Source organism: Amblyomma maculatum, chromosome 1 (genome assembly GCF_055883805.1).
Source record: "Amblyomma maculatum isolate TAMU_Amacu chromosome 1, ASM5588380v1, whole genome shotgun sequence".
In the NCBI taxonomy this organism is placed as follows: Eukaryota; Metazoa; Arthropoda; class Arachnida; order Ixodida; family Ixodidae; genus Amblyomma; species Amblyomma maculatum.
In genome coordinates, this window is record NC_139344.1 from 94,749,088 (window position 1) to 94,773,947 (window position 24,860).

At 43.6% G+C, this 24,860-nt stretch overlaps 1 protein-coding gene across 1 annotated transcript; it reads left to right on the forward strand.

The window, feature by feature from the left end:
- Nucleotides 1-414: 414 nt before the first annotated feature.
- On the forward strand, nucleotides 415-24,336 carry LOC146203231 (E3 ubiquitin-protein ligase ZNRF2). Its single transcript, XM_084588591.1, has 4 exons — nucleotides 415-1,098; nucleotides 10,899-10,994; nucleotides 20,990-21,095; nucleotides 22,220-24,336. The coding sequence occupies exons 1-4, from the start codon at nucleotides 753-755 to the stop codon at nucleotides 22,275-22,277; spliced, it is 606 nt and encodes a 201-aa protein (XP_084444717.1). The 5' UTR covers nucleotides 415-752; the 3' UTR covers nucleotides 22,278-24,336.
- Nucleotides 24,337-24,860: the final 524 nt, after the last annotated feature.

Genomic DNA, 24,860 nt, shown 5'->3' on the forward strand with positions numbered 1-24,860 from the left:
TGGGTAGAGGCAGTAGAGGGCGCTAGAGCTTGCTAGCATTGATCAGTAGCACGCACGCACACACTCACCAGCGGCAAAAGAGCCTGGACATTACTAGAATCTAACATAGAGTTAATAATCAAAGGAAACAAAAACACAACGGGCAGTGTTAATAAACAGCACTGCAAAACCCTCCCTGAAGAAAAAAAAAAAAAATAGGGGCCCTTTACCTTTATTAGAGGTAAGGTATTAGATAACCCCTCTGGTGGAGATCAATTATCCAATAATGCGATAACCACATTCAAAAATTACAAAAAAGTCTCAATAACCCATGTTGTGACACGAGTGAACTCTTAAATGACGAGTTAAAGACAATCGCATCGTCTTTCTCGCAGCAATGTTGCAGAGTGCACGCAAATTGCCTGTTATGCCCCAGGTTTTCGACACGTTGAACTATCAGCTGACTGCCTTGTTGACCAATGGGATCAGAGTTCGTCCGGCAGGCTAAAATGGCAGCGGTTAGCTGAGGGAGCTATGTCGTAGTTTTTCCTTCGAATCATCTCTTTCGGTGGGGAAGAATGGATCAGAGCAAGCGGCCATCTCTGATGCCATACCTGTCACCTCACTGCTGTTTTATTTGCGCAGCCGAGAAGCACCTCCATCCGCAGAGCGTCCTCGCCGTACCATGCACGTAGAACTCAGCGCTGGTCGTCACCCCCCTGCACTAGTGCGCGTCGACAGCAGACTGTTCCGATAAACGATCTCCCAGCAGAATGGGCGGTAAACAGAGCACGACTACGTCTAACCCGCGTGTCTCGGCGGGCTCCGGTGACACTACAGGCGCGGCGGCAGCGACTGCAGCGGCAGGCGGAGGCCTGTCTTCTCTGCTTACGGGAGCCCACCACTCCTCGAGCAGCACGGATGCCAGGCTTCGGGCACGCAGTCTCTCGAGCGTGCTTAACCTCCACCCTGGCCAGCCACTGAGCATTCCGGCGTCGCAGAGCGGCTTCGGCACCCCCGAGTCGCCGCCAGAGTCGGGATCGAGCACTCCGGACAGCACGCCGTTCGGGCGCGTATTCGCAGCACATTCGCTGCCCGTACAGCTGGTCTCCTTCAACGGCTAGTAGTGTTTCTTCTCTTCTGCCGCGCGCGCCTATCGTTTTAGTAAACCGGCATGCTTTTGGTTTTCGGTCCTAGATTTAACAGGCTTCCATGGAGTAGTTTCGCGTAAAACTGCTTGCTACGCGGCGTCTGGCCTTGAGAGGACGCGGAACGCACTTGCGTCAGCGTCACAACACGCGACTATCGACACTGCTACCGTGTTTGCAAAGAGCATTGCGCGTTATATTTTCTGATGTCGCCGCGTGCCACCAGAGGCATGTGTTAGAGGGGCCACTGATGGCAGCTGTTGCTTGTTCATGCGGTCCTGTGCGCATCGATGTGCCCAGTCACGGAGGGGTTGCTGCGTAGGCACTTTACCCAATGCTTCTCCGTGCAGAGTCACTTCACAAATGCTGACTGCATGTAGCTCACGCTAATATGTTGAATTCATGTAAGCTAGGCAACTAGAGAGGCTGCTGACCATTGTAGTAGTTTTGGCGTCGGCGCGGAGTTTCATGTCGCTAGTATGGAGAGCAGTGCTACCACGCTTTATCTGCGCCACCATATCAGCGCTCTAGCAAGCCGCTCAGGAGGAATGGCAAGGAGTGAAAAGGCGGCAGCGCAAGAAAGACAGACGAGGCGGCAAGGACGGCGCGTCTCCTGTCCGTCCCTGTCATTTTTGCGCTGAATGTCTTTTCAGACATGTAACCAACGTGCCTGATTTGCCAACGTGCCAAGGATTGAGGGCATTTTCCCACCCAGTTGGCTCAATATTTTGCAATAAGATAGTGCATGAGTCATGAAATAAATGAAATCAGATGAACCATGTGGCTATATTTTATAAGAGCGAGTTGGCGGGCTAGTTGGTTTTGCATGGTGATGGAACAGCACAAGGGACGGGACACAGTGACACAAGGAAGCACAAACACAAGTTGATAATCAGTGCCTTGTATTTGGGCCTCCTCATGTCACTCACTGTGTCCTGTTCCTTGCACTGTTCCATCATCGGCTATATTTTGTTAAGAAACAGTAAAGATAATTTCATCTCCCATGTAACACTATCCTGTTCACTGTTATTTATTCATTAGTCTTTTGTTCAATGCGTCATATATCCTAGTTGCATAATATAGGTGCAAAATGGGTGTTCTTTCTGGGCAGAAGGCTGATATCAACAGTAACTTCTAACAACCTAGAAATTACTAAACACTGAGCAGTTGCTTTCAAGCAGCTGAATGAACTGTTGTCACTAATACTGTTGCAGCAGTACTGGATCGTACTTCTTTTTTTAACTTGGGGTTTTCACTTGTAGCGCATTAATATTTTTACCTGAGAAATGTTTGATTTAAGACGTAGAAAAAAAAAAAAAACATGCCACTATGCAACGAAAGGGAAAAAAGTAGCAGACACCCTTCAGAGGAGGCTCTTCAGCCTATCAATGTGGTCAGCTTATTTTCATTACGCCGTGGTTAATCCGATTAAGCCATGGTTCACCCCCTTCATCTGATGCTCCCTTCATTGTCACATCAGCAGGTCCAAGAGGATTATCCATGGCGCAGTGAGAATCTGCAGATGGTAGTGGCTGCAGAGGGTTTTTTTAAAGGGCAGGAGCCATCTTTTTCTTGAGTTGTATCCAACTATAGTAAGATCCAAGCCCATGATCTCTTACATAATGTATGCTGCTTGGATTGAACTATGGTAGAGGTTTTTTTTTTCTTCTGCTTCCTGATCAATTATTTTTCAGGTAAAAATGATCACACTACTTTATTCCTATTTATAAGCACCATTTATAAATGTATGTTACCCTATGTTCCTTTATTTTGAATGACTTGGCTTCCTTCAAATATATATCCAAATGAACCCTCTCATTTCCCTGCCCTTGTCAGATTCTCTTTGGTTACTTTGCCACTTCATTTTGGCATTATCCATTGTGGCTTTTATCAAAGCACCGTTCATATACACAGAAAGTAATCTAATTGTCCTCTCCTTGGGCCATACGAATTTTTTTGGAGAGGAACTCGCCGTAGTGCATCCAGGGGTTAGAGCACTCAGCTGCTGAGCTGGAGTATTCATGTTCATCTGGGTTCGAACACGGACACGGCAGCTGTGTTTTGATGGAGCCAAAATGCAAAAGGCACATGTGTGTTGTAAGATTTCAGTGCATGGTGAAGATCCCCAGGTAGTCGAAAGTGATCTGGAGCCCTCCACAGTGACATATCTCACAACTTGAGTTTCTATAGGACATTAAAGCCTGCATATCAGTATCAATACCTTGAGGAAAAAAAAAGTGTTTTCTTTCAAGGACTTCAGCACATTTTTAAGTAAAGAACAAGAATTTGTTTTCTTTGTGTATATATGAATTAGTGCTTTCATTAAAGCTGCAAGGTCTTGCTCAAAACATAATTCAACTTATACACATCCTAATAAACCCCCTTGCTTTCACGCCATGTCACGCCAAAGGGTCATTGAACAACTACACCATCTCAATAGTTCCTTGCAGCACTACCAAAACTACAGTTAGTGCAGAGGGAATGATCTGACTGCAGAATGGGGGGCCAATATAAAATGGGCATATGGCTTTAAAGTGCGCAATTCGCTAAACACAATTCAAGGATGAGTATTAACGTATGATTACATTGCATATTCTATTTGGAGTCTGTAATGTGCATGACGTTTGCCTACTCAAAAATAGCGTTGCCAATGTGATGGTGTGCTTTGAAGTAGGAGGTCTCACTTTGTAGTAAGCTTGTTGTCACGAGGCTTTTCATTACGTTTCCTGGCCATAAACAGTGCTTCAAGCTTTCAGCACTAAAGGCCCATTTTCCAGAAAACGTGGCTTTGGCATTGTGAGCGAAAAGACACTGGCATGCCTTGTCAGGTGATAGTTGGCGGTGACATAGCCGGGCACTGATTGGCTATCATCTTGTGTGACGTCACGAGACTGCATGACAACACCACATTGTCAGGAGCAGCAAACTCTGGCATTTCCTTTGAGATGGGAATTGAACCCTCTGATACCCTTGGCTCCTGATATACACTATGCCTAGGCCATCCTGGCACTTTGGTACGGCTTGGTTAAAGTGGGGCTTCTATGTTGGGTGGTTTTTCGCTTAAATGGCAGCTTATGACTATGCTAACAGGTATGTGTGAAAAAATAGAGGCACAAATTAAGCGAGTAGCAAAGTGAATGTTACGCAAACAAAGATTTGCAAAGGGGTGCACAGACGAGTTATTAATACTATCATAGCATACTCTTAAGGGCTGTGCTCAAGTGCCCCAGTTTTCTTTTTTTTTTTTTTTATTAATGATTGTGTCACACCTAGGCCAAAAAAACAATGTCTGTTAAATGGTTTCACTTTTGAAAACCAACTGGTGTCACTAGTGAGGCTATAGTTTTCACTGCATCTTTCTGTATGCTGGACTAAAAGTGCAGGGGTGACAGAGAGCTCAATGCCATGCAACATGCTATTCTTGAACATTCTAGCAGAGAGCTGTAGCATTGTAATAGCTTAATGAAAGAGTTACAGCACCACTGGCAGGGCTCAAGCAGTAGGCTGCAAGCATGGGCACCGCCGGCCAGTGTGTGGAGCCATCTGGCGCCCTCGAGGAAATCTTCGCATGCGGAGAGTAGGCCTGCGGTAGTGGATCTGAAGCTAAAACTTCACTTCGCTGTCTGATAATTTGACCTTCAAGTGATCTTGACAGATGCTGTGCCTTTCCTTGTACACCAATTTATAATGGAAGCAAAAGCTTCACTATGCTAGGTAAAGCCGGTCTTTGCGTGGCACTGCTAAATTTGACCTTCAGGTGACCTTAACATAATTAAGTGTGGGTGTCCACGATTCTGGGGTGTCCACCCAAAAGTATAAGGCGCCTTCCTCTCCCGAAAACCTAACTTTAAACAAAATTATGTGCCCCGCCGCGGTGGTGCAGTGGTAAGACACTTGGCTACAGTGCCGAAGTACTCAGGTTCGATCCCAACCGCCGGCGGCTGCGTTTCGATGGAGGCAAAACGAAGTGGCGTCCGTGTGCTGTACGATGTCAGTGCACGTTAAAGATCCCCAGGTGGTTGAAATTACTCCAGAGCCCTCCACTTGGCACCCCTTTCTCTCCGCATTCACTCCCACCTTCCTCCCTTCCCCTACGGCGTGGTTCAGGTGTCCACAGAACAAGCGTGACAGATACTGGGTCTTTCCTTTCCTGTGAACCAATTATTGAGAAAAATTATGGGGAAAAAAAACGCGAATTGAAAAGGCGGTGTTTCAGAGGCTATATCTTTCGCTCTATCACCTAGGTTCAAGCCATGCTTAAGCCCCCACAATTGTTGTTGTTTTTTTTATCTTCAGTGTTCTATATGTATGCAACGCCTGTGTCTGTTTTCCAGCCATATCTGTAACAAAACACTGGACAAACGCAGTCCGTAGCGCCGCGAGCAGACTACATGCACACAATGAGGCGTGCTGGTTCGCGCGGGGGAGCGCGCTCGTGATGGGCAAAAGCGGAACGTGTTGGGCTCGAGCTCACGCGAGCTCTCAGCTAAATTTTGTTTGGGTCATTGTTCGTTCGCGCATCGAGTGCCATGGCGATGTGTGGGGAGCCTGTGTATATGCAGATTCGTCGCGTTATAGCAATGTTGGAAGCAGACCCTACTATACCTGTCTATATACAGGTTCGTCGCATTATAGCAATGTTGAAAGCGTCCGGCCTGGATATCTCTAAAGGTCAATATACCTTCTTTATATATCGTGCAGGCTCGTGTCGGTGTAACTACTGGCGATGCAACTCAAATTTTTGGGAGGCAAGGAAACAATTAGCGCACTCGTCTGGCTCGACGGCACTCGTAGCTCCCGGCCGTAACAGTGCCACAGAAAGTAGGGCGTATGCGATTATTGGAAAATTTTAATAATTACTTTATTTACTGTTCTATTCGTACCGTGCTTTACCCGTTCGTGTAACACGGTCGAAAATCGTTTCTCTCTCCGAGTTCGCAGTTATATCGTTTTGTTTTTGAGTGGAATTCATCGGTTTTTTGTGCACGATATTGCGCTTGTGACATTAGTCAATTTGCACGTTACTTGAATGGCGTATTTATTGCCAGCCTGAGGCGGTACGAGTGTCCTTTCTCACCTTTCTCAGGTTTTTTTACCGGTTTCTTACCGTATTATAGCGTTCTGCAACTTTATCGGAACCGTCTTGGAACGGTTCTAATAAAGTTGCAGAACACTGTATATCAGTAGACTTAGCTAAGTTGACCAAATGCGAAGTATGTGCTATAGTACTTGCACTCTTGTGCAGATTTTGCTTCCAAACACATGGATCATTATTCAGGCGTTTTTCTCCGAACAATCCTCGCGACATCGGCGTTCCCACTGTTCGGGTTCCTCGTTAGCTAGGGCATAGTGCGTAGGCCCGGAGCCTGCGTTCTGACGACTGTTGCTTCCATAAATTCGAACCGTAAAATATTTATATCGGTTACTCCGCTTATTCGCGCTTAAATTCGACACAAGATATACAACCGTTGATGGTTTTTAATATCAGTTTGAACGACGTACTTGCCTGATTCAGTCAGTAGAGCCATTTGTTTAACCTACACCAGCTACACTAGTGTAGGAAATCTCCTATACCTACAATATATTTTTGCTGCACTGGTGTAGCTAGTGTAGGTTAAACAAATGGCCCTAGAATTAATTCGATATCCGCGTCTTAATTCTACAACGCAGCATCGGCGACCCAGAACAGCGCCTGCCCAGAAGCAACTTCGGCCTAGTGATGCCATCTAGTTTTCTGAACGAAAACCATTTTTTTTTTTCTTGGTCTGGGAGAAATTTTTCGCCCGAAAGAAAAAAAAAAAGTAATTTAACGTTCATATGGATGTTGCAGTAGATAAGATGAGGCTAGTGGAACGCCTGATGCGCTGTTTATGACCAATGAACTGACGAAAAAATTTCGATAACGATGCATGCGAAGCGAGCCGCTATGTTGAAAACGTGATATGGATACGCAAGAGTCGCCAACGTAGAAGTCGAGAAATAGTGTATGTAAATCGAGTTATGTTAAGGTTCAATTTGAAATGGAGTTTCGCGAATCCGCGCTTTAAAACATCGTCCCATATGCTTTACGACCACCTTATACTGGCACTACATTTCGCAGCGTCAGACCGTCGCCTCTGTACTCATCGTAGCTTTGGTGGTGCTGCAAGGAACTACTGAGAAAGAGCCGCAGATCCAGCCCTCCAGCCCGCGTGGCCTTGCGGTGTAGTTTCGTTTTCGGCCGAGTGCGTTCTCCCCACTGCAGCACTGAACAAAATTAGCGTCCTGATGCAGCGTGCCAAGCGTCGTTGGACAATTTTCTAGTTTTTCAAACAAGCCTGCTGGTGCTCTAATAAATGCATGCATGAAATGCCATTGGACATGACCAGAATTTTTTTTTTAATAGAGCTAAACAATTTTATTCGAAATTTCATCTTACGGCCACAACTAACCACTCTATGCAGTTAAGGCTTTTCTTTATTTTTTCTACATCATCATCATCATCATCATCAGCTGGACTATACCCAGTGCAGGGTGAAGGCCTCTCCCATATTCCTGTGCTAGCTGCATTGAACCTAAACCCTTCGAACTTCTTAACCTCGTCTACCCAACTGACTCTTTGATGCCCTCTGCTATGCTTTCCTTCATTTGGTATCCAATTTGAGAGCCCCTTTGACCATTGGTTATCCTTTCTTCGAACTATGTGTCCTGCCCATGCCTATTTTTTCCTGATTTGCACTAGAACATGTCATTAACTCAAGTTATTTCTCTGACCCATTCTGTACTCTTCTGCATCTGCTTACAAGCAAAATATGCTGCCAAAAAGAGATGTGACATTTTATGGGCTCATTGCAGAACTTAGTGTTGTGCAATCCTAGTATAAGTGGAGCAGATCTTGCTGTTAATGCCACCCCCAAGTTTATAGTAGCAGTAGTACCTTATTTACATCAGTTAGGAGGGCTGTGTTCTGGGCATACAAGGGGCACAGAAAATGTACTACCTATGCCTAAGGTTTGCATCCTGTCCTGTGGACCCCAGGGAGTGCGCACATGTTCAGAGGGGGCGTTAGAGCGCATGCTAAGGCACCCTCAGGATGGCTCACAAATTCATTGTGCCAGGTGGGAAGTTTAGATCATGTTAGAGTTCATGCCACCGAAGAATAGATTGCTACACTCAGTGACCGGTGCACTTGAAGGAGCGATCATAAAAGGGTACTTGCCGTCTATCGCTGCGTAATTGCATGTGAGATGCACATGACCACCTGTGACCCCTGCCGTGACGCATGGTGAAGGAGAGAGATTGGACTTGTACTGCTGTCTCTAGGCATTGTGATGGAGCTTAGAAAAGAATGTTCTCAATCCCGTTGTAGCCAGTGGGGCTGCTTCCTGGCGATTTAGGCCATTTAGTCTTGTTGCGTACCGTCAAGAATGCGCCGCCTCTTGCACCTCCGACAGCAACCTCGAATGAATTCCATCAGTTGCATTGCCTCAGCTAGTCATTGAAATAACACCTGTAATCATTTGTTTATATATATATATATGAATGAAAGAAGCCAACAGCCGGCGCGGCCAAGGAAAGTATTGGGGATTGTACTCTGTCATTTTTTTTTTTTAAATTTTATTTTTACTTCGGTAATCACATGAAGTAGTAATGTAATCTGTTTAGAGGAAAGATAAACACCAAAGTAAAAGAAAAAAACACCAAAGTGTGGTGAACACTCTCAAGGTTCGTATACAGACAACATTATTACCCAAGAAAGTAGCAGGAGGGACAGCGGCCGATGTAGCTCAGTTGAGCACCGGACGCGATATTCGGAGGTCGTGGATTCGGTTCCCACCATCGGCACATTGTTTTTTCTTCTACTTTGGTGTTTATCTTTCCCCTAAACAGATTACATTACTACTTTATGTGATTACCGAAGTAAAAATTAAAAAAAAAAAGAAAATGACAGAGTACAATCCCCAATGCTTTCCTTAGCCTCGCCAACTGTTGGCTTCTTTCATTCATGTATTATAACAAGCACCCTCATTTCCCCTATATATATATATATATATATATATATATATATATATATATATATATATAATATATTAAATTTTAATGTAGATTTTTTATTTATCTAGTTACTTCTTTGACCTGTATGAAAAGAATATTTTATTCAGCGCAGTCTTTCTGCATTTGCTCTTTGCACAGCATTTTATAAATGATAACAGTGACTGTGTTTGGGATTGTAGGGTTTTTTTTTTTTTTTTTTTTGAAATGTTACAATTTCAAGTTTAGCTACAGCACCCTTTCCTTCTCTCTCTCTCTCTCTTTTTTTTTTTTTTACCATCTGCAGATGCTAAAGTTGGGTGATAAAATAATGTCAAAATTGAACTTCCAAGAAGTGTAATATGTAATTGTAGTGTAATTGCAACATGCCACTTCGCCTTTCTTGCATCTTTTTCTCACCTGTTGATTATTTTGTGCAGTTTATGTTGTTATACATGCTTACATTTGTTGAGAAAATATGGTTTATACCAATTTCTATGGCAGTGGGTTGGGCTGTAACATATGGCAGCACCATTTTCTGGTGAACACGACAGTGAGCAGCCCAGGATTAACATTTATTTTAAGTTCTCTTTGTTCCCATCTGCTTGTGCAAATGTGCTCAGGTCCTTGCTCCCTCCAAGTGTGCCATAATTGGAAAGTTCTAAAAGAGCCATCTGCCCTCTTCGCTGCTGCTTGGGCTCCTCTTTTCACCAAGAGAGGAGGAAAGATAAAAATGAACTACTCCATTTTGGATGGAAGCAAAGACACGACTTCAGGTGTCATGTGGCCCTAGCTGTTTGTAGCAGATTGAATATTTATTACTAAGCAAAATACCAACTATTCTCATGAGGGCTAGCAGCATCTAAGTTTAAGGTCTTAACTCAGTTGCTTTTACCTCCCAAATCCACCTTCTTCATGCAGCCGCTGTGTGCAAGCGTGTCTCTCTTCCTGCAGCTGCACTTGTAACAGACCATCTGCTCCTACTGTTCATGTTAGTCGCAGGAGCAAGTGACAGATGATGGCAGTTGTCAAGCTCACACTTGGCTTTTTGTAGGTGCAATTGGCACCTCGTCGAACAAGATTGTGATTGTTTCCAACCATTATTTGCCCACTCTTCAGAGGTCACCACATCATACAGAAAAGGTGGATTGCCATCTTTTTGTTTATTTGTAGGATATGCAAATGCGTATGACACATGAAGATTGCATTCTGCTAAAATGGTGGCCAAGCCTTCTTCCGTTTGTTTCCTTGAATAATTTTGTGTGTGGGAATTTTTCAAGGGTAATTAATTCTAAATATGTTATTCTTTCTGCTTCAGGAGATTTTATTTATAGGAACTGTAGAAGTTTTTTAATTGCCATTGTCTACCATTCTTGTGCAGCATGATCTTTGCTTTTATAGACTAGCACCTTTGCTTGTTTTTTATTTCATTGGTGTTTTATATTGCTAAAGTCTGTCATGAAAATTTGTTGACAATGGTTAGTATATTAGTAATGAACCTTGTGGCTGGGCTAGTTGGTGCATAGTTTCTCCTAAGGAGTTTAGCATGCATTAAGCATTTATTTGGAGAGATAAGTGCTTGGGGGGGGTGACTGTGCTGTTGGCATAGTTTTCACCTGCAAACTTGGAGTGCACTGTTTCTGAATTTCTGAGGGGAGGGGGGGGGGGGATCATTTTCCATAGCCATGTGAAATTTTGTTACGCTGATGCATGACTCTCGTTTTCCCTCTTTTTATATATATATCATATATTTCTGTGCAGGTATCAAGTGCCCTGTCTGTTCAAAGTTTGTTCTGCCTGATGACGTGGAATGCCACCTTGTCATGTGCTTGACTAAACCAAGAATTAGCTACAATGGTATGGCCAGAATTTTTTTTTTTTTTTTTCATATTGGTCTTGCATATTTAATGGCTTTTGCACATTCAGAATTTATCACAATGCAATTCTGCAGTTATTTACATCTTGACACTCCAAGTATGAGCTGTTCCTATTGTGCTCATTTCGTTCGCAGCCTGAAAACGCAAGCATGGCAGTTTTTGCTACTCTGAAATTAACACACACACACGTACGCACACATGATTTTAAAATCAAGGCAGAACACATAATATCATAATTTGCTCTGCACCGGCCACGTTCCAACGTATGATGGACACGGTTTTATCAGGTCTCAAGTGGCAGTCGTGCTTGGTGTACTTAGATGATGTTGTTATTTTCTCGCCTACTTTCGAGCAACACTTGGACAGGTTGCGCATCGTGCTTCAAGCACTCAAAGGCGCGCAACTAACGATCAAGCCTGAGAAATGCCACTTTGCTTTCAAAGAACTACGCTTCCTCGGCCATGTTGTCAGTGCACAGGGCGTTCTCCCTGATCCCGAGAAGACTACCGCAGTGTCAAATTTTCCACGTCCTACCGACAAAAAGGCACTTCGACGATTTCTAGGTCTTTGTTCGTACTATCGACGCTTCGTCCAAGATTTTTCTAAGATAGCTGAGCCACTGACAGCACTAACCAGAGATGACATACCCTTCCTGTGGGGAGACGATCAAGAGCAAGCCTTCCAGGAGCTTAGAAGCCGCCTACACAAACCCCCAATACTCGCCCATTTCGATGAAGACGCCGCAACAGACGTACATACTGATGCCAGCAACGTTGGCCTCGGCGCGGTACTCATTCAGTGGCAAGGCGGAGTAGAACGGGTTATCGCCTACGCGAGTCGAACACTCTCACGATCAGAGGCGAACTATTCGACAACGGAGAAGGAGTGCCTTGCGGTAATCTGGGCCATCAGCAAGTTTCGACCATATTTGTACGGACGACCCTTCCGTATTGTCAGCGACCATCATTCCTTGTGCTGGCTGGCAAGCCTTAAAGACCCGTCTGGACGCTTAGCTCGTTGGAGCCTCCGTCTTCAAGAGTATGACGTTACTGTTGTCTATAAGTCGGGACATAAACACCAAGATGCGGATTGCTTGTCACGCGCGCCATTGGACTCCACCGCAGTAGAAAACGCCGACGAGTTCCCCTTTATTGGGGCTATTACTCAATCCCATATGGCTGACCTTCAACGCAAGGACCCGGAGCTGGCGCCGCTCATCGATTATCTGGAAGGACGCGGTGGTAGAGTACCGCTTGTTTTTCGTCGTGGCTTGCAGTCATACGCTTTACGAAGTGGAGTTCTCTACAAGCGCAATTTTGAAAGATCAAGAGAGACATTTCTACTCGTAGTACCTACGCACCTACGGCCTGACATCTTGAGCGCTTGTCACGACGAACCGTCCGCCGGCCACTTGGGAGTTAGTCGTACGCTTGCAAGAATTCGGGAGAAATACTATTGGCCAAAATTATTACCTTCAGTACGATCCTACGTTAAAACCTGCCGTGACTGTCAACGCCGAAAGACTCCACCCGTGAAACCAGCTGGATTTCTTCAGCCGATCGCTCCACCGCAAACTCCATTCCAACAAGTGGGAATGGATCTTCTCGGTCCTTTCCCGAAGTCAACTAATGGAAAGCGTTGGATTGTTGTCGCGACAGACTACTTGACCCGATATGCTGAAACCGCGTCGCTCACAAATGGAACTGCCACCGAAGTCGCAGAGTTTTTTGTCCACGACATCGTGTTGCGTCATGGCGCTCCGGCTGTTATCATTACCGATCGCGGGGCAGCTTTTACGGCCCGCCTGACTAAGGCTGTACTGAACCTTACACACACTAGTCATAGACGGGCCACGGCATACCACCCGCAAACTAATGGCTTGGTGGAACGGCTAAACAGAACTCTGGCCGACATGCTGTCTATGTACGTGGATATAGAACATAAGACCTGGGATCAAATCCTCCCATATGCCACGTTCGCATATAATACGGCACTTCAGGAGACGACGCGGCTCACACCCTTCGAGCTTGTCTTCGGCCGTCGAGTGACCACTCCACTGGATACAATGCTGCCCGTATACACCGACGACGAAGGTGAGCTTGACCTGGACATCGCTAGTTTTACCCAGCGTGCGGAAGAAGCACGGCAGCTGGCAAGGCAGCGCATATACCTACAACAGCAACTAGACGCTAACCGTTACAACAAGGGACGGCGCTTCGCTGCCTACGAGCCTGGAGACTATGTCTGGATTTGGATGCCCGTTCGTCATCGTGGGTTGTCTGAAAAATTGCTGCGCCGGTACTTCGGTCCATATCGTGTCCTCCGCCGCCTCAGCGACGTTACTTACGAAGTTGAATCCGCGACCCAAGATCCCTCAAGCCGCAGACGACGCAAGTTCACTGATGTTGTACACGTCGTCCGGATGAAACCCTACCACGATCGCCCCGCTGACTATTCTTGAGACTGATGGTGCCCCGTTTTGTGTTGTGGTATCCCACACCAACCTAGAATAACATCTGTCAGCTCATCGCATCAAGCAGCATTTGCAGCATCGAGGCGATGCTGCCAAGAAGGGGGGCAATGACACATATGCCATTCATAGACGACGAAGATTTGAACCGGCGATTCGGAGAAGACGACGAAGCGAAACGGTGCTCCGCTTTCGTGCTGCCCTGACTGGCTGTTGGTGTTCTTCGGTGTCACAGTGCCACAGCGCCTTCTGTGTAACGTTACGTTACAAAATTTTATTATTTTTGTAACTTCAAAGACCCCCGAAGAGGCATTACATGAGGGGTGGGCATTCACAACTAAACCAACAACAAAACGTGGTCTATAATGTGCATAATGCATACATAGAGGGACTAAATAACAGTATGATAACACAGCTACAGTGCTTACGAAAGCGATAACAGAAAGAAAGATGAACAGGAAATGAACAGTGAATGGAAATCTTATCACGCATTGGAAAACAAGGAAAAATTGGAAATTAAAAGCAAAGTACAATACAAAGTACATAACGAAAACTGAGGCGCGTAAATACATTTCAGCGAATGAACAGTGAATGGAAATCTTATCACGCATTGGAAAACAAGGAAAAATTGGAAATTAAAAGCAAAGTACAATACAAAGTACATAACGAAAACTGAGGCGCGTAAATACATTTCAGCGTGTCTTTGAATTTATTCAAATCTTCAATGATTACAGCGATATCGGGAAGGCTGTTCCAATCCTTTGCTGTTCGTACGAAGAAAGACTGCGCAAATGTTTCGGTTTTTAGACAAGGGTATGACACCTGCTGACTGTTTTTGTGACAAACTGAAAATGGAGAGCGGTTTTTAATGTAGGTGCGTGACTGAAGTGAATAGTAGTATCGATGAAAAAGGGCTAATCTGGCTAAATTCCGGCGGTGATTAAGTAGCAGTAAGCTGACACGATTCTTTAATTCGGTTACACTAGTTACACAATACCGAATCAGGCTATTGTGGCCATCTCATTATATGGCCAATAATTTTTTTACTAACAATGGTAGAATTATGTTTTTCGTTGTATAAAAAGAAAACCTTGCTAATGTGTGTCTTTTTTGCTTGCACTCACTGTAGGGTAGAACGAGAGAAAGATGGCTACACGGTATGAAAGAGCACTGAACATGGGTATAAGGAAGGGAGCCTCAGTTCACAAGCGAAGCCAACGTTTCTACAAGGGGACTTCTCTTCGTCGAATTATTTGCCCTGTTTGCGAACTGAGGCTCCCCATCAACCCTTGTTCAGTGCTCTTGAACTGAATGTAGTGTTTTTATGGTCCTTTTGTTTCAGTGAATCCATGGAAACATTTAAATGTCATACTTTTCAGGGTAGTTAATTGTGATTCCACAGCTGAAAAATAATTTGTGGTGCAATATGTATGAAAGCAGTATTTGCCCAACTACGGATTGGTTTTGCGTTAGGTGACAGTTAAAAAGTAAAATAAGGAGTAGAATTAAACATAGAAGATATTTGGAAGATTCATCCAATATTGTCGAGGTTTGTCTGTTTAATGGTTTTGAACTCTTTGCTCTTCATGCCTTGCATGTTATGGTCAATTTTGTGGTATGTGTTATTTGAACAAAACACTTAACTGATTCATCATCCATATTTATTCAACTTCCAAGCTAAGATGTTCTAATAATGTGCTCTTTGTGTAGAATTTGAGCTGAATGTGCTAAGCAGTTTAGTTTAGCAAGTCATTGCTATTGCTGTCTTTTATGCAAAACGTGAGTGTTTGTATTCATTTTACCATCTCACTTAATTCTTTGATTCATAGTGGTGAGTGTCACTAAATTCAAATTTAATACACACAACTGTTATCTCACACAACTATGGCAACTACAACTATAACTACATCATACAAATGCAACTGTATTGAGCATTGGCATTTGCACTGCTTGAGTAGATTTTGTGACTAGCCCATCAAGGCACACGGATAAGAGTTTGGTTTGGTTTGGTTTGGTTCATGTGGTTTAACATCGCGAAGCGAATCAGGCTATGGAGACTCTCTAGTGAATGGGCCTGGAAATTTTGACCACCTGGGGTTCTTTAATGTGCACAGATATCGAACAGCACACAGGTGCCTTGCTTTTTGCCTCCAGCAAAAAGCAGCCGCTGTGGCCGGAATTCGATCCTGCTTTCTTAGGCAAGCAGTCGAGCGCCCTAACCACTGTTCCACCCAAAATGGGATGGATAAGAGTAGTACAGGCTGTCTAGCAGCCTGGAATACCGGGAATTGTCAGGAAAATTTTGTGCACCAGCAAAAATCTGTAAAATGTCAGGGAAACCATCAAATATCAAGTCAGGGAAAATGACACAATATATTCTGCACTGCATTTTAAGTTGATGCACACCAAGTATATTATTCATGCAGATTTTTTTTTTTTTTTTTTCTTTTTTTGTGCTGTCGGCGCGCGAACGGCGGCCGTGCCGTAAGGCGAGGCGTAAGGCGAGTTCATTTCAAAGCTATTGGAGTTATGCGAGGGATGCCATAGTGTAGAGCCCTAGATAATTTTAATCACTTGGTGTTCTTTAATGCATGCTGACATCACACAGTACACAAGTGCTTTGTATTTAACCTTCATTGAGACACGGCCACTGTTACCAAAATTGAACATGGGCCACCTGCTCAGTAGTTTACACCCTTATTGAACTATCACAAAACAAGTTACCTCTGGTGGGGCTGTTCAGCCTTTGTAATTCTGTCTTGCTCTAATTTTACTTGACTGTAGGAAGTGTTTTTGCAGTGCCGTTAAAAATTGGAGGTTTTTTGTGGTGGGCCTTTCCAAAGTTACATTTCTGCAGTTACAACTCTGGTATATGCCATTTATGCACCTCGCTGCGGTGGCCTAGTGGTTAGAGGGCTGGGATGCTGAACCGGGAGACTCTGACCACAGCAGCAGCATTTCAGTGGAGGCAGTATAAAGTGTGCTCATTTGTTGTTTGATACCAGTGCGCGTTAAAGTCCAGGCATGATGTAAATTAATCTGGAGCCCTTTACTATAGCGTGCCTTATAGCCTGAGTTACTTTAAAGCATTAGACCCCATAAACCAAACCAATATGCCACTTATGCCACCTGTTCGTTGCACCAGTGAGTGTGCTTCACCAGCTCAGTGTTGTGTGGTTGTAACCTTGATATGGGGTCACCCAGAGGTTTGAATTCAGGGGTTGGATCTTGCACTGCTGGAGCCCTAAAAGATAGGTATCCCAGATTTCAATGCAATATTTCTCTGAGTGTGTTGCCTTTTTCCAAGCCCAAGCTTATGCGTTCATACTGCCATTCAGCATCTGTACATTTCAACAAGGACATGCTCCCTAACTGTGATCTCTAAGCTTTCCAAGTTTGGTGCAGTGAGTCTCAGTGGCTGCCATAAAATTAGCATATGGCAGAAGGGACTGTGTAGTATGCATTTGGAAAATGTTCATTCTGTTCTGGACCAGTGGGCCTGAAAAATTTAATAGCACATGTGCAACCAGCTGTACGCTCCCGTAATCTTCAACTGGAGGATGTTTCAGGTTGCTATTAAGAAATGTGTGATTGGACACAAGCTGCAGACAGTAATAGTAAATTTAACGTGTGGACTGTTGAATATCATGTTCCAGCCATGTATTTAGAGCGCAGTTTCTTTTATGGTGTATCACAGAAGAGATTAAGGTTGATTTGTGGGGTTTAATGGGTCTGTGTAGTTGTGATTGAAGTCTTTGACCTGGCATTCCTGTTTCCTTCCCATACTTGCTGGCTGGCATGTCGTGTGGTTGCTTACCCAAATGGTCTACAAGGCTTGCATTGGCGGCAATGATGTCTGGTGTGTGCGCGAATAACCTGAAGGACTTTTATCCTTCATATTCTTGGTTAAGATTACTGTTATGCAGTGTGGCTTTGTCTAAAATATAGAGCATAATAGCCAAGTACCATATTTGCAGCTGCTCATTATTGCACATTGGGAATTTATCAGTGCTTCCATTCTTGTGACCTGTGAGTTCGTTTTAAGTAGGCTGCCTAATGCTGTATTTGCTTATGCTTTGATGTACCTGCAGTATGGAAATATATATATGGAGCATTGTTTTAACATAGTCAGCAGAGGTTGAATAACTTTCTAATGTCAGAATGGCTGCTAGGATTGGAATAAAACAGCTCTCTCAAGCGTTCTAGTGGCAATCATGTCTAAATGCCACTGCCAGGGCTGTACAGTGTGCATGACATCATAATTGAAGCATCTGCTCTAGGAGGTTAAGGAGCAGGACAGAAAAAAAAAACATTGACTGGGAGCAAGGTAGCTAGAGAAAAAAGGTCCAAGTTTGGGGAAGAGAAGTATACTAGAACCTCGTGAATAAAAATTTAAAAAAAGGAAAAGTTTGTTTAGGAAACGCATATAAAAAACTTAGCATTTAAAACCAGCAAGATTTTTAAAAATGTTCCTCACGAATAAATTACAAAGGCACTTTATTTCTACTCAGTCACAAAAAGGATGTTGAGTGCTTGTTAACATGGAGTCTGAAGTGCTTTACTACTCCTTATTTGCAAGCCCCTGGCCTTATTTGCATTATTTTTAGCATGAAAAATTTCATGTATCTAGTCCTGTGATGACAGAGGAGAAGTAGTCGGACCACCTTTAAAGTTAATGCATCACTGTATCACTGTTTTGTAATGTTTCACCCCATTGCACTGCGAAGCCACTCTGGCAGCACTTGGGTCTCCAGGCTCAGCTTACTTGTTAATGCATTGGTTTTGTTTGCATTTGATTTGCAGTGTCACACTTTGCATATGCACTGCCAGAAAAGGCACACTGATTGCCATTACGCTCTTTGCATTCTGTGACCCCAGTGTCTGCAGCCTCATTGTTCATGCAATGTCACCATTTAGGATGCTTTGCTTCATTGCATTTGTGCACCGTAGGGAAAAAGCTCATACGGCTGACAACCTCTCTGCTTCTGCTTATGTTGCCTGTCACCAGGTTCAGTCCTCTCAGGTGTTAGCATACCTTCTGTTGGTTGCTAAATGTATCATATGATCAGAATTTGACAGGAATATGAATGTGCAGTATTAATGGGGAGCACATACCTACCAACCCTTTCTATACGCCCGGAAAACTCTGTTTTTGACTAACTTTCTGATTGTACGACCACTGCCTTAAATCTTCTGATCAGTGAGTGGTCTCTGCCTGCATAAGAATGTTTTTTGCTAAACTTGCACCAAGAAATTTGCAGCGCATCGCAATCACCAGCTGCCTCTTTATGTGCTAGTGCCGTCAATCAAGGCCAATTCATGACGCCTTGTCGGCGGTGTGCGGCCTACCTGCGCCTTCCATTGGAGTAAATAAAAATCTCTTAGTTTTTGATCCTTGATCTTGCTAGGTTTGACAGTTATGGGAACATATTGGCCAGAAGGGAAACAGTGTAATTTATAGGACTTTTTTGTTACAATTTTGAGCACACGAACTGATGACATATCAATGAGGTTCTACTGTATAATGCATTGAATGATGCTTGAAGGAACATTGAGGAAAGCTTCATCAACCCACTGCGGTGGCTTAGTGATTCAGATATTTGACTGCTGAGCCCAAGGATGCAGGTTTTAATCTTGGCCGCGGCAGTAGCTTTTCAGTGGAGACGAAACACGAGGCACCTGTGTGCTGTGCAGTGTTAGTGAACATTAGAGAGCCTTGAGTGGTCAAAATTTCTGGAATCCTTCACTACAGCGCCTTTGATGGCCTGAGTAACTTTGAGAAGTTAATCCCAGTAAACCCCCCTGTAACCGAATGAATGAGTGCATCCAATTTTTCTTTTTAATACAGCTCTATTTTGTAGACTTTCCTGGTTGTGTTGATGTTTGATGTTGAGCTTTTGAACTTGTGGCTTCAGGAACTTGCTGCCAGTAGGAAAGTTGACGGCCACTCTGAGAAACAACTATCTAGCGAATTTGCAACAAGGTTGACATTATGCAGCCCTTTTAAAAGCACTGAAATGAGCCTGCAAAATACAAATACTACATGGCAGTACTGCTTGTCTATTCTCTTGGACTAACTTTCAAAGAACTAAACCCTTTTAGCCTAGAATCACTACCCCTGAGAGCCTAACGGCCATGAGATTTGTGCCAGAAACTGCTGATGCATCACAGAAAGCGAGCCTACATCTTGGGCCACTATCTGGCATGTGGCAGTGATAACACTGCGCAGTGCTTCTGTGTCAGGGCAGAGAACCTTCCTTTTAGGGATATGCTGGTAATAAAATAAATAAATAAAAAAAAAAAAAAGGCTTGCGCAAATGGTGTCTTTTGAAAACTTTTCTGTATGAAAGCACTTACTGGTTTATAAAGTTGTGTGGGCTCGCTTTTTTGCATTCAGTCTGCATATTTCTTGTAGTGCTCGTCTTTCTCAAAGCTGTCGTAAACTTTAAGCCGCATTAAGAATAGTGCTTTTGAGGTACAACAATTTCATTCTGTAAGAGTGCACATGGGCTTGTGAGAAGAAACTCTCTCATGGTGTATTTGTTGTATTTTGCAGCCGTTTTTATTTTTTTTATGTTCTGCTTAAGAGAGCTACCTAAAGCGTGCCTTACCATAAATAATCTGGCGTGTTTTTTTTTTTGTTTTTTTTTTAAGGGATCTGCGATTTTTCTGCTGGCATTTTGTTCCTGAATCCTGCAGTTCAGAAGCTACCTAATTCAGTCATAATTAATTGACATTGATAAAATACTTCAGGCTTTGCCAAGCAACTCCCTTTAGCATTTGCTTTCTTTCGTGTAAGATGCACCAGATTTTATTTAAACCCTTGGTTACATTTAGGTGGGCCAGCCAGCGTATAAGTTTCTTTGTCTTTGGTTCTAGGTGCTGTTTAAGATGCCATATTTTTTCAATGTTTTTATCCTTTTGAAGGGTGATGTATTTCGATGATCTTTGCATCACAGCATTTAACCAATGCTTAGCCACAGAGGGCTCAAGGAGAATGGTACCATTTGCCTCACTGGTTGCACCAAACAGAACAAGAAGGGAAGCAACTGTTGCTGCTGTAGGGGGAAAAAGTTTGAAAGATCTCACAGTTCTTGTGCTTGGAGCTCTGTGTAAACTTTGTCGCCTTACGCAATTGAAACACTTTCAAATGGGGATAAATTTTTCACTAAGCGTTCTGTACAAACCTTACTGTACGCCTGGCTAGGCTTGTCAGCCATCACTCAGGATGGTGGGTCTTGTACTGTCACCCGTGCAAGATTGGGTTGAGAGGAGTATAAGTAGCATTTTGTTCTAATTATACCCCCCCCCCCCCCCCCCCCCCCCTATTTTGCAGATATAATATCCTCCTGGTCTAATGCTCTGTGCTTATTTTATTTGGATTGTCTAAACCTGGTCACAGGATTTTCAAGGCAGCAATCTCCTACTTGCTGTGCTGCTATATTTAGCCAAGGTTGCTTCCACTGCAGAGAACTGACACATTGTGTATGCATTGTTGTTCACAGATGATGTGCTCTCTGAGGACAAGGGCGAATGTGTGATCTGCTTGGAGGAACTGAATAGAGGCGACACCATTGCTAGACTACCTTGCCTCTGCATATACCACAAGAGGTGTGCCTTTTTGCTGCTGCTGCTGCTTGTTCATGAATGCATAGAATCAGCTTGAATGGTGGCATGTGTAGAAAGTTCCATGGGGTCTCTTGCAGCTACAGCCCCCTCAAGCTTTCTCTGGCTGTACAATCCCCTCATAGGTTCTATTTTGGTATCTGATAATGGTAAAATGCAACAGTTTCAAGTGCTTTTTTTTTTGTGTGTGTGAGGCCTGAATTTGTTCATGCCAGCAAGTGCACGCTCAAATTCTGAAAGTTATTTCCAAAATCGAGTAATTTTGTAGCCAAAATTTTATCTGACATTATGTTTGGATTTTTCTGATGTGCATGTGCTTGCGTATAATTACATCTAGGTTTATTTTACCACTAGGTAGCTGGATTGCCCACTTTGTTTTTCATACTTTGCAACAACTCAAATCCGGTGCAACTTAGTGTGCCTTTAAGGAGGTAGTTGTAGTGGCCTCAAGTGTAAAACATCCTTGCTGTTTTAAAAGGAGTACTTTGTCCAGCAGAGCTTCTTTTTGGGAGTGTTCTTTATTTGTCATCATCTAGCTTATACAATGAAGCAGAATTGGTCCATAAAATCGCATGACATTTAAGTTCAGCTTTTGTTGAGACATGCAAGCTGGTGTAAGAAAACGTTAAGCATAAGGCAGGTTTAGGATGCGGTAAATGAGGGACAGCAAATATAATTATTTTTTCCACCTCTCTCTCGGGTGAGAAAGAAGAGCATGGTGTTGCAGTATACTTAGTGTAAGTATTCATGTGTCTATTTTCACATGCCAGCTACTTTGCATTATTGTACTTTTTTTATTATTACTATTATTAAAGAGTATCTGCTAAGCTCCTCAGTGGCACATTGATTGGGTGCTTATTATTAATAATTCACTGCTTCATGTTTTAAGCTGTAAACTAAGGGAATTGCATTCAATCGTGTTAGCCTGTGGTTCCCAGGACTTGTTTATATTTTATGATTTCTGCATAAATATTGTTAGTATTAACTGAAGAGTATGCATTTTGAAACTTGCTGTATGAAAAAAAAATCTATTTGTTTTAAGTGTTAAATTGTACCTGTAAGGGTTTGCTGCTGCCTTGCTTTATTTTTCATTGTTATTCTACTTCCAGCTGCATTGATCGCTGGTTTCAAGTGAACCGCTCTTGTCCTGAACACCCGCTGGACTGACGTTGCTGTCGCCGTACGATTTTCCTCGTGAAGTGCAACGGAGCTGCCAAATCCTTACCTTTTGTCTGCTAAGCGACAACCACACGATCTCAGCGTGGACGAACCGACAAAAAAAAATTAGTTCCGAGTGTCAGTCAGAGTAGGACCGTCACTTTCGTTGGCACCTTGGCTGCTTTGCTTTACCGTCACATTTGGGTTATTTTTTTGACACTTTTTGTAGCAGCAGCGTCTAGGTAGGCATTCTCCAATTCTTTCGTCTAGCTGCCATGAGCTTTCATGGCTCAAAAAAAGAAAAAAGACTTCTTGCAGTTGAGGGCGAGTAGCTGTCGACGAAATTTGCCGTGCCTTGGTTTGTGCAACATTGCTGTGAAGAGTCTGTCTCAGGGGCTCTTGATTGCCAGCCACAGCAGGCCGGGGCGAACCTGAGCTAGGGTGCAGCCTGGCTACCAGTAACAAGTGTTTTGTAAAAACAAGAAGAGAGGGCATGTAAGGAAACCCCAGGAGCCTGCGTTGGTGCTGTGATGATCTGTATGCTGTTGTGTGTTGTTGCCCTGTTGCTGGCATGGCAGTCTTTCCGATGTTCTCCTCAGCATGTGAACGTTCCTTGGCAGAACTGCTTCATCTTTTGTAAATTTGTTGCACATTTTACTCCCCTCGCAGGAGACTGTGCACTGCTTTTCCCCACAGTTTTTTCTTTCAAAGTGGATTGTGTCATCAGTGAATCACGTTGGAATGTCAAAAGCAGAGCACACTGCACCCATCTTGTCACATTGCCTTGGAGAAACATAATACACACACGCACACTCCCCTTACATTTTTATACATGTAAGTAAAAGATAAAAAATGAACACCCAGCAGCCTTTTTTGAACTTATCTCTAAGAGCTGTGCAGTGGATTTCAAAGTTGACGGCATCAGATCAGGGACCTAGCATGTGACATCACCTTGTGTGTTTTGTCACTTGGCATTCGATATTGAGCTCATAGCTTTGACTCTAAAGTGCTCCTTTTTTTTTATTTCTTGGTTTCCTATACAGATAGCTTTGCTTGCAGTTGCCCTTTGGTACTATATAGCCTACAAAATTTGTCCCAAGTAGTGCGGTTTCTGGCTGCAGTGTTCTGTTCATCTTTGGTGCCATACTACTCATAGCTGTGCTTTGTTTGTAGTGTGTCATCATTACTCATTTCTGAAAATGACAAAATAAAAAGTGTGCTATTCTTTCTCTTCCCTCCCCTCCCTTCTCCATTTTTTTTTTTCTTATTAAATTTCAAAATTGCCATCTGTGCTGCAAGGTCAGTGGCTGAAACTGGCTTTGACGACAGTGAGTGTTGACTGGTTTAGTTTCTTTAGTGCCTGCTTGGTGAGAGTGTTTATATTGGTACATTGATGTGATGCAAAAGGCACTAGTTAGAGGAGGTGGCTATAGTGCTGTGAGGGCAATGTCGCAGAAGATGCCTTAATGCCTCGTGCTTTGTGGCATATGCATCATGGCACTAGTCTGAAGAAGCGAAAGCATTGGGCCTTTTTTTTTTCTATCATTATTTGGTGGAAGTTGCTTGCCCCTGTGCTGGTCTTGCAGTGCTTGTGTGTGCAAGGGAAGATGCTTTATTAGAGGGTCTGTGCCACATTTGAGGATGCACTTAAGTGATGCTGGCACAGTGTTAGCAATCCTTTGCATTGCATTATGCTCCAAAGTGCAATCGTTAAAAGTAGTGTGCCTGTGTGTGTGTGCTTGCAATGTGGGCTGATTGGAAGGATATCTGCACACTGGTATACCATGTTCCTTCGTGTCTCCTGCATCCCCCTTGCCTGTGTTTTCTTTGCCGCGATCTAAACACCACATGCAATGCAGTGGATTCGTACAAAGTGCTTGCTATGTACGTGTGTGAGATAGGTTGGTTGTTTGGTATAGGGGGAAGTGATATTTTTTGTAAAGTTCCGCAGTACCAAATTGCCTGTAATTGCTTGTAGCATATGTGTGTGTGTGCGTGTGTGTGCGTGTGTGAATATTGTGTACGAATATTACAGAAATAAAAGTATATCACATTTTTTTAACTTTCACGAATGGAGTGTAACCTTCCATGCATTAAAACACCTTTTTTTTTTTTTTTAGGTTTCTGTTTTACACAGATAACCTTACCGGCACCTCTTGGTTATCAGTGTAGCACTCATTTGTAACATTATTTTTGCTTGGAAATCTAAGACCATATCCTATAAGCTTTTATTTCCCATTTATCCATTTGGTCCTCCAGCATTGGTCATTGTTTGGGTGGCAAAGCCGCAACTTTCAGGGGTCTTTGGGAAGCGACTGAACCATAAGCTAATTGGCAACCGCACCTTAGCATTGGCTGCACGCTGCAGCCAGTTGTTAGCAGGTGTTTGCGGTGAGTGGCGATGGCTATCACAGACTGCTGGACCCGCTATTTTGTGTCTTCTGTAACTGTCTTCTCGCTGCTTTCATCTGATGCTGCTGTCAGACGACCAAATGAAATGGAAAATTGAAGTTTATGGAATACGGCCTCTAAAGTGATGGTTTCTTTATGTGAACTGACACAAGTATGCAGTAAGAATATATGTCTGCTCAT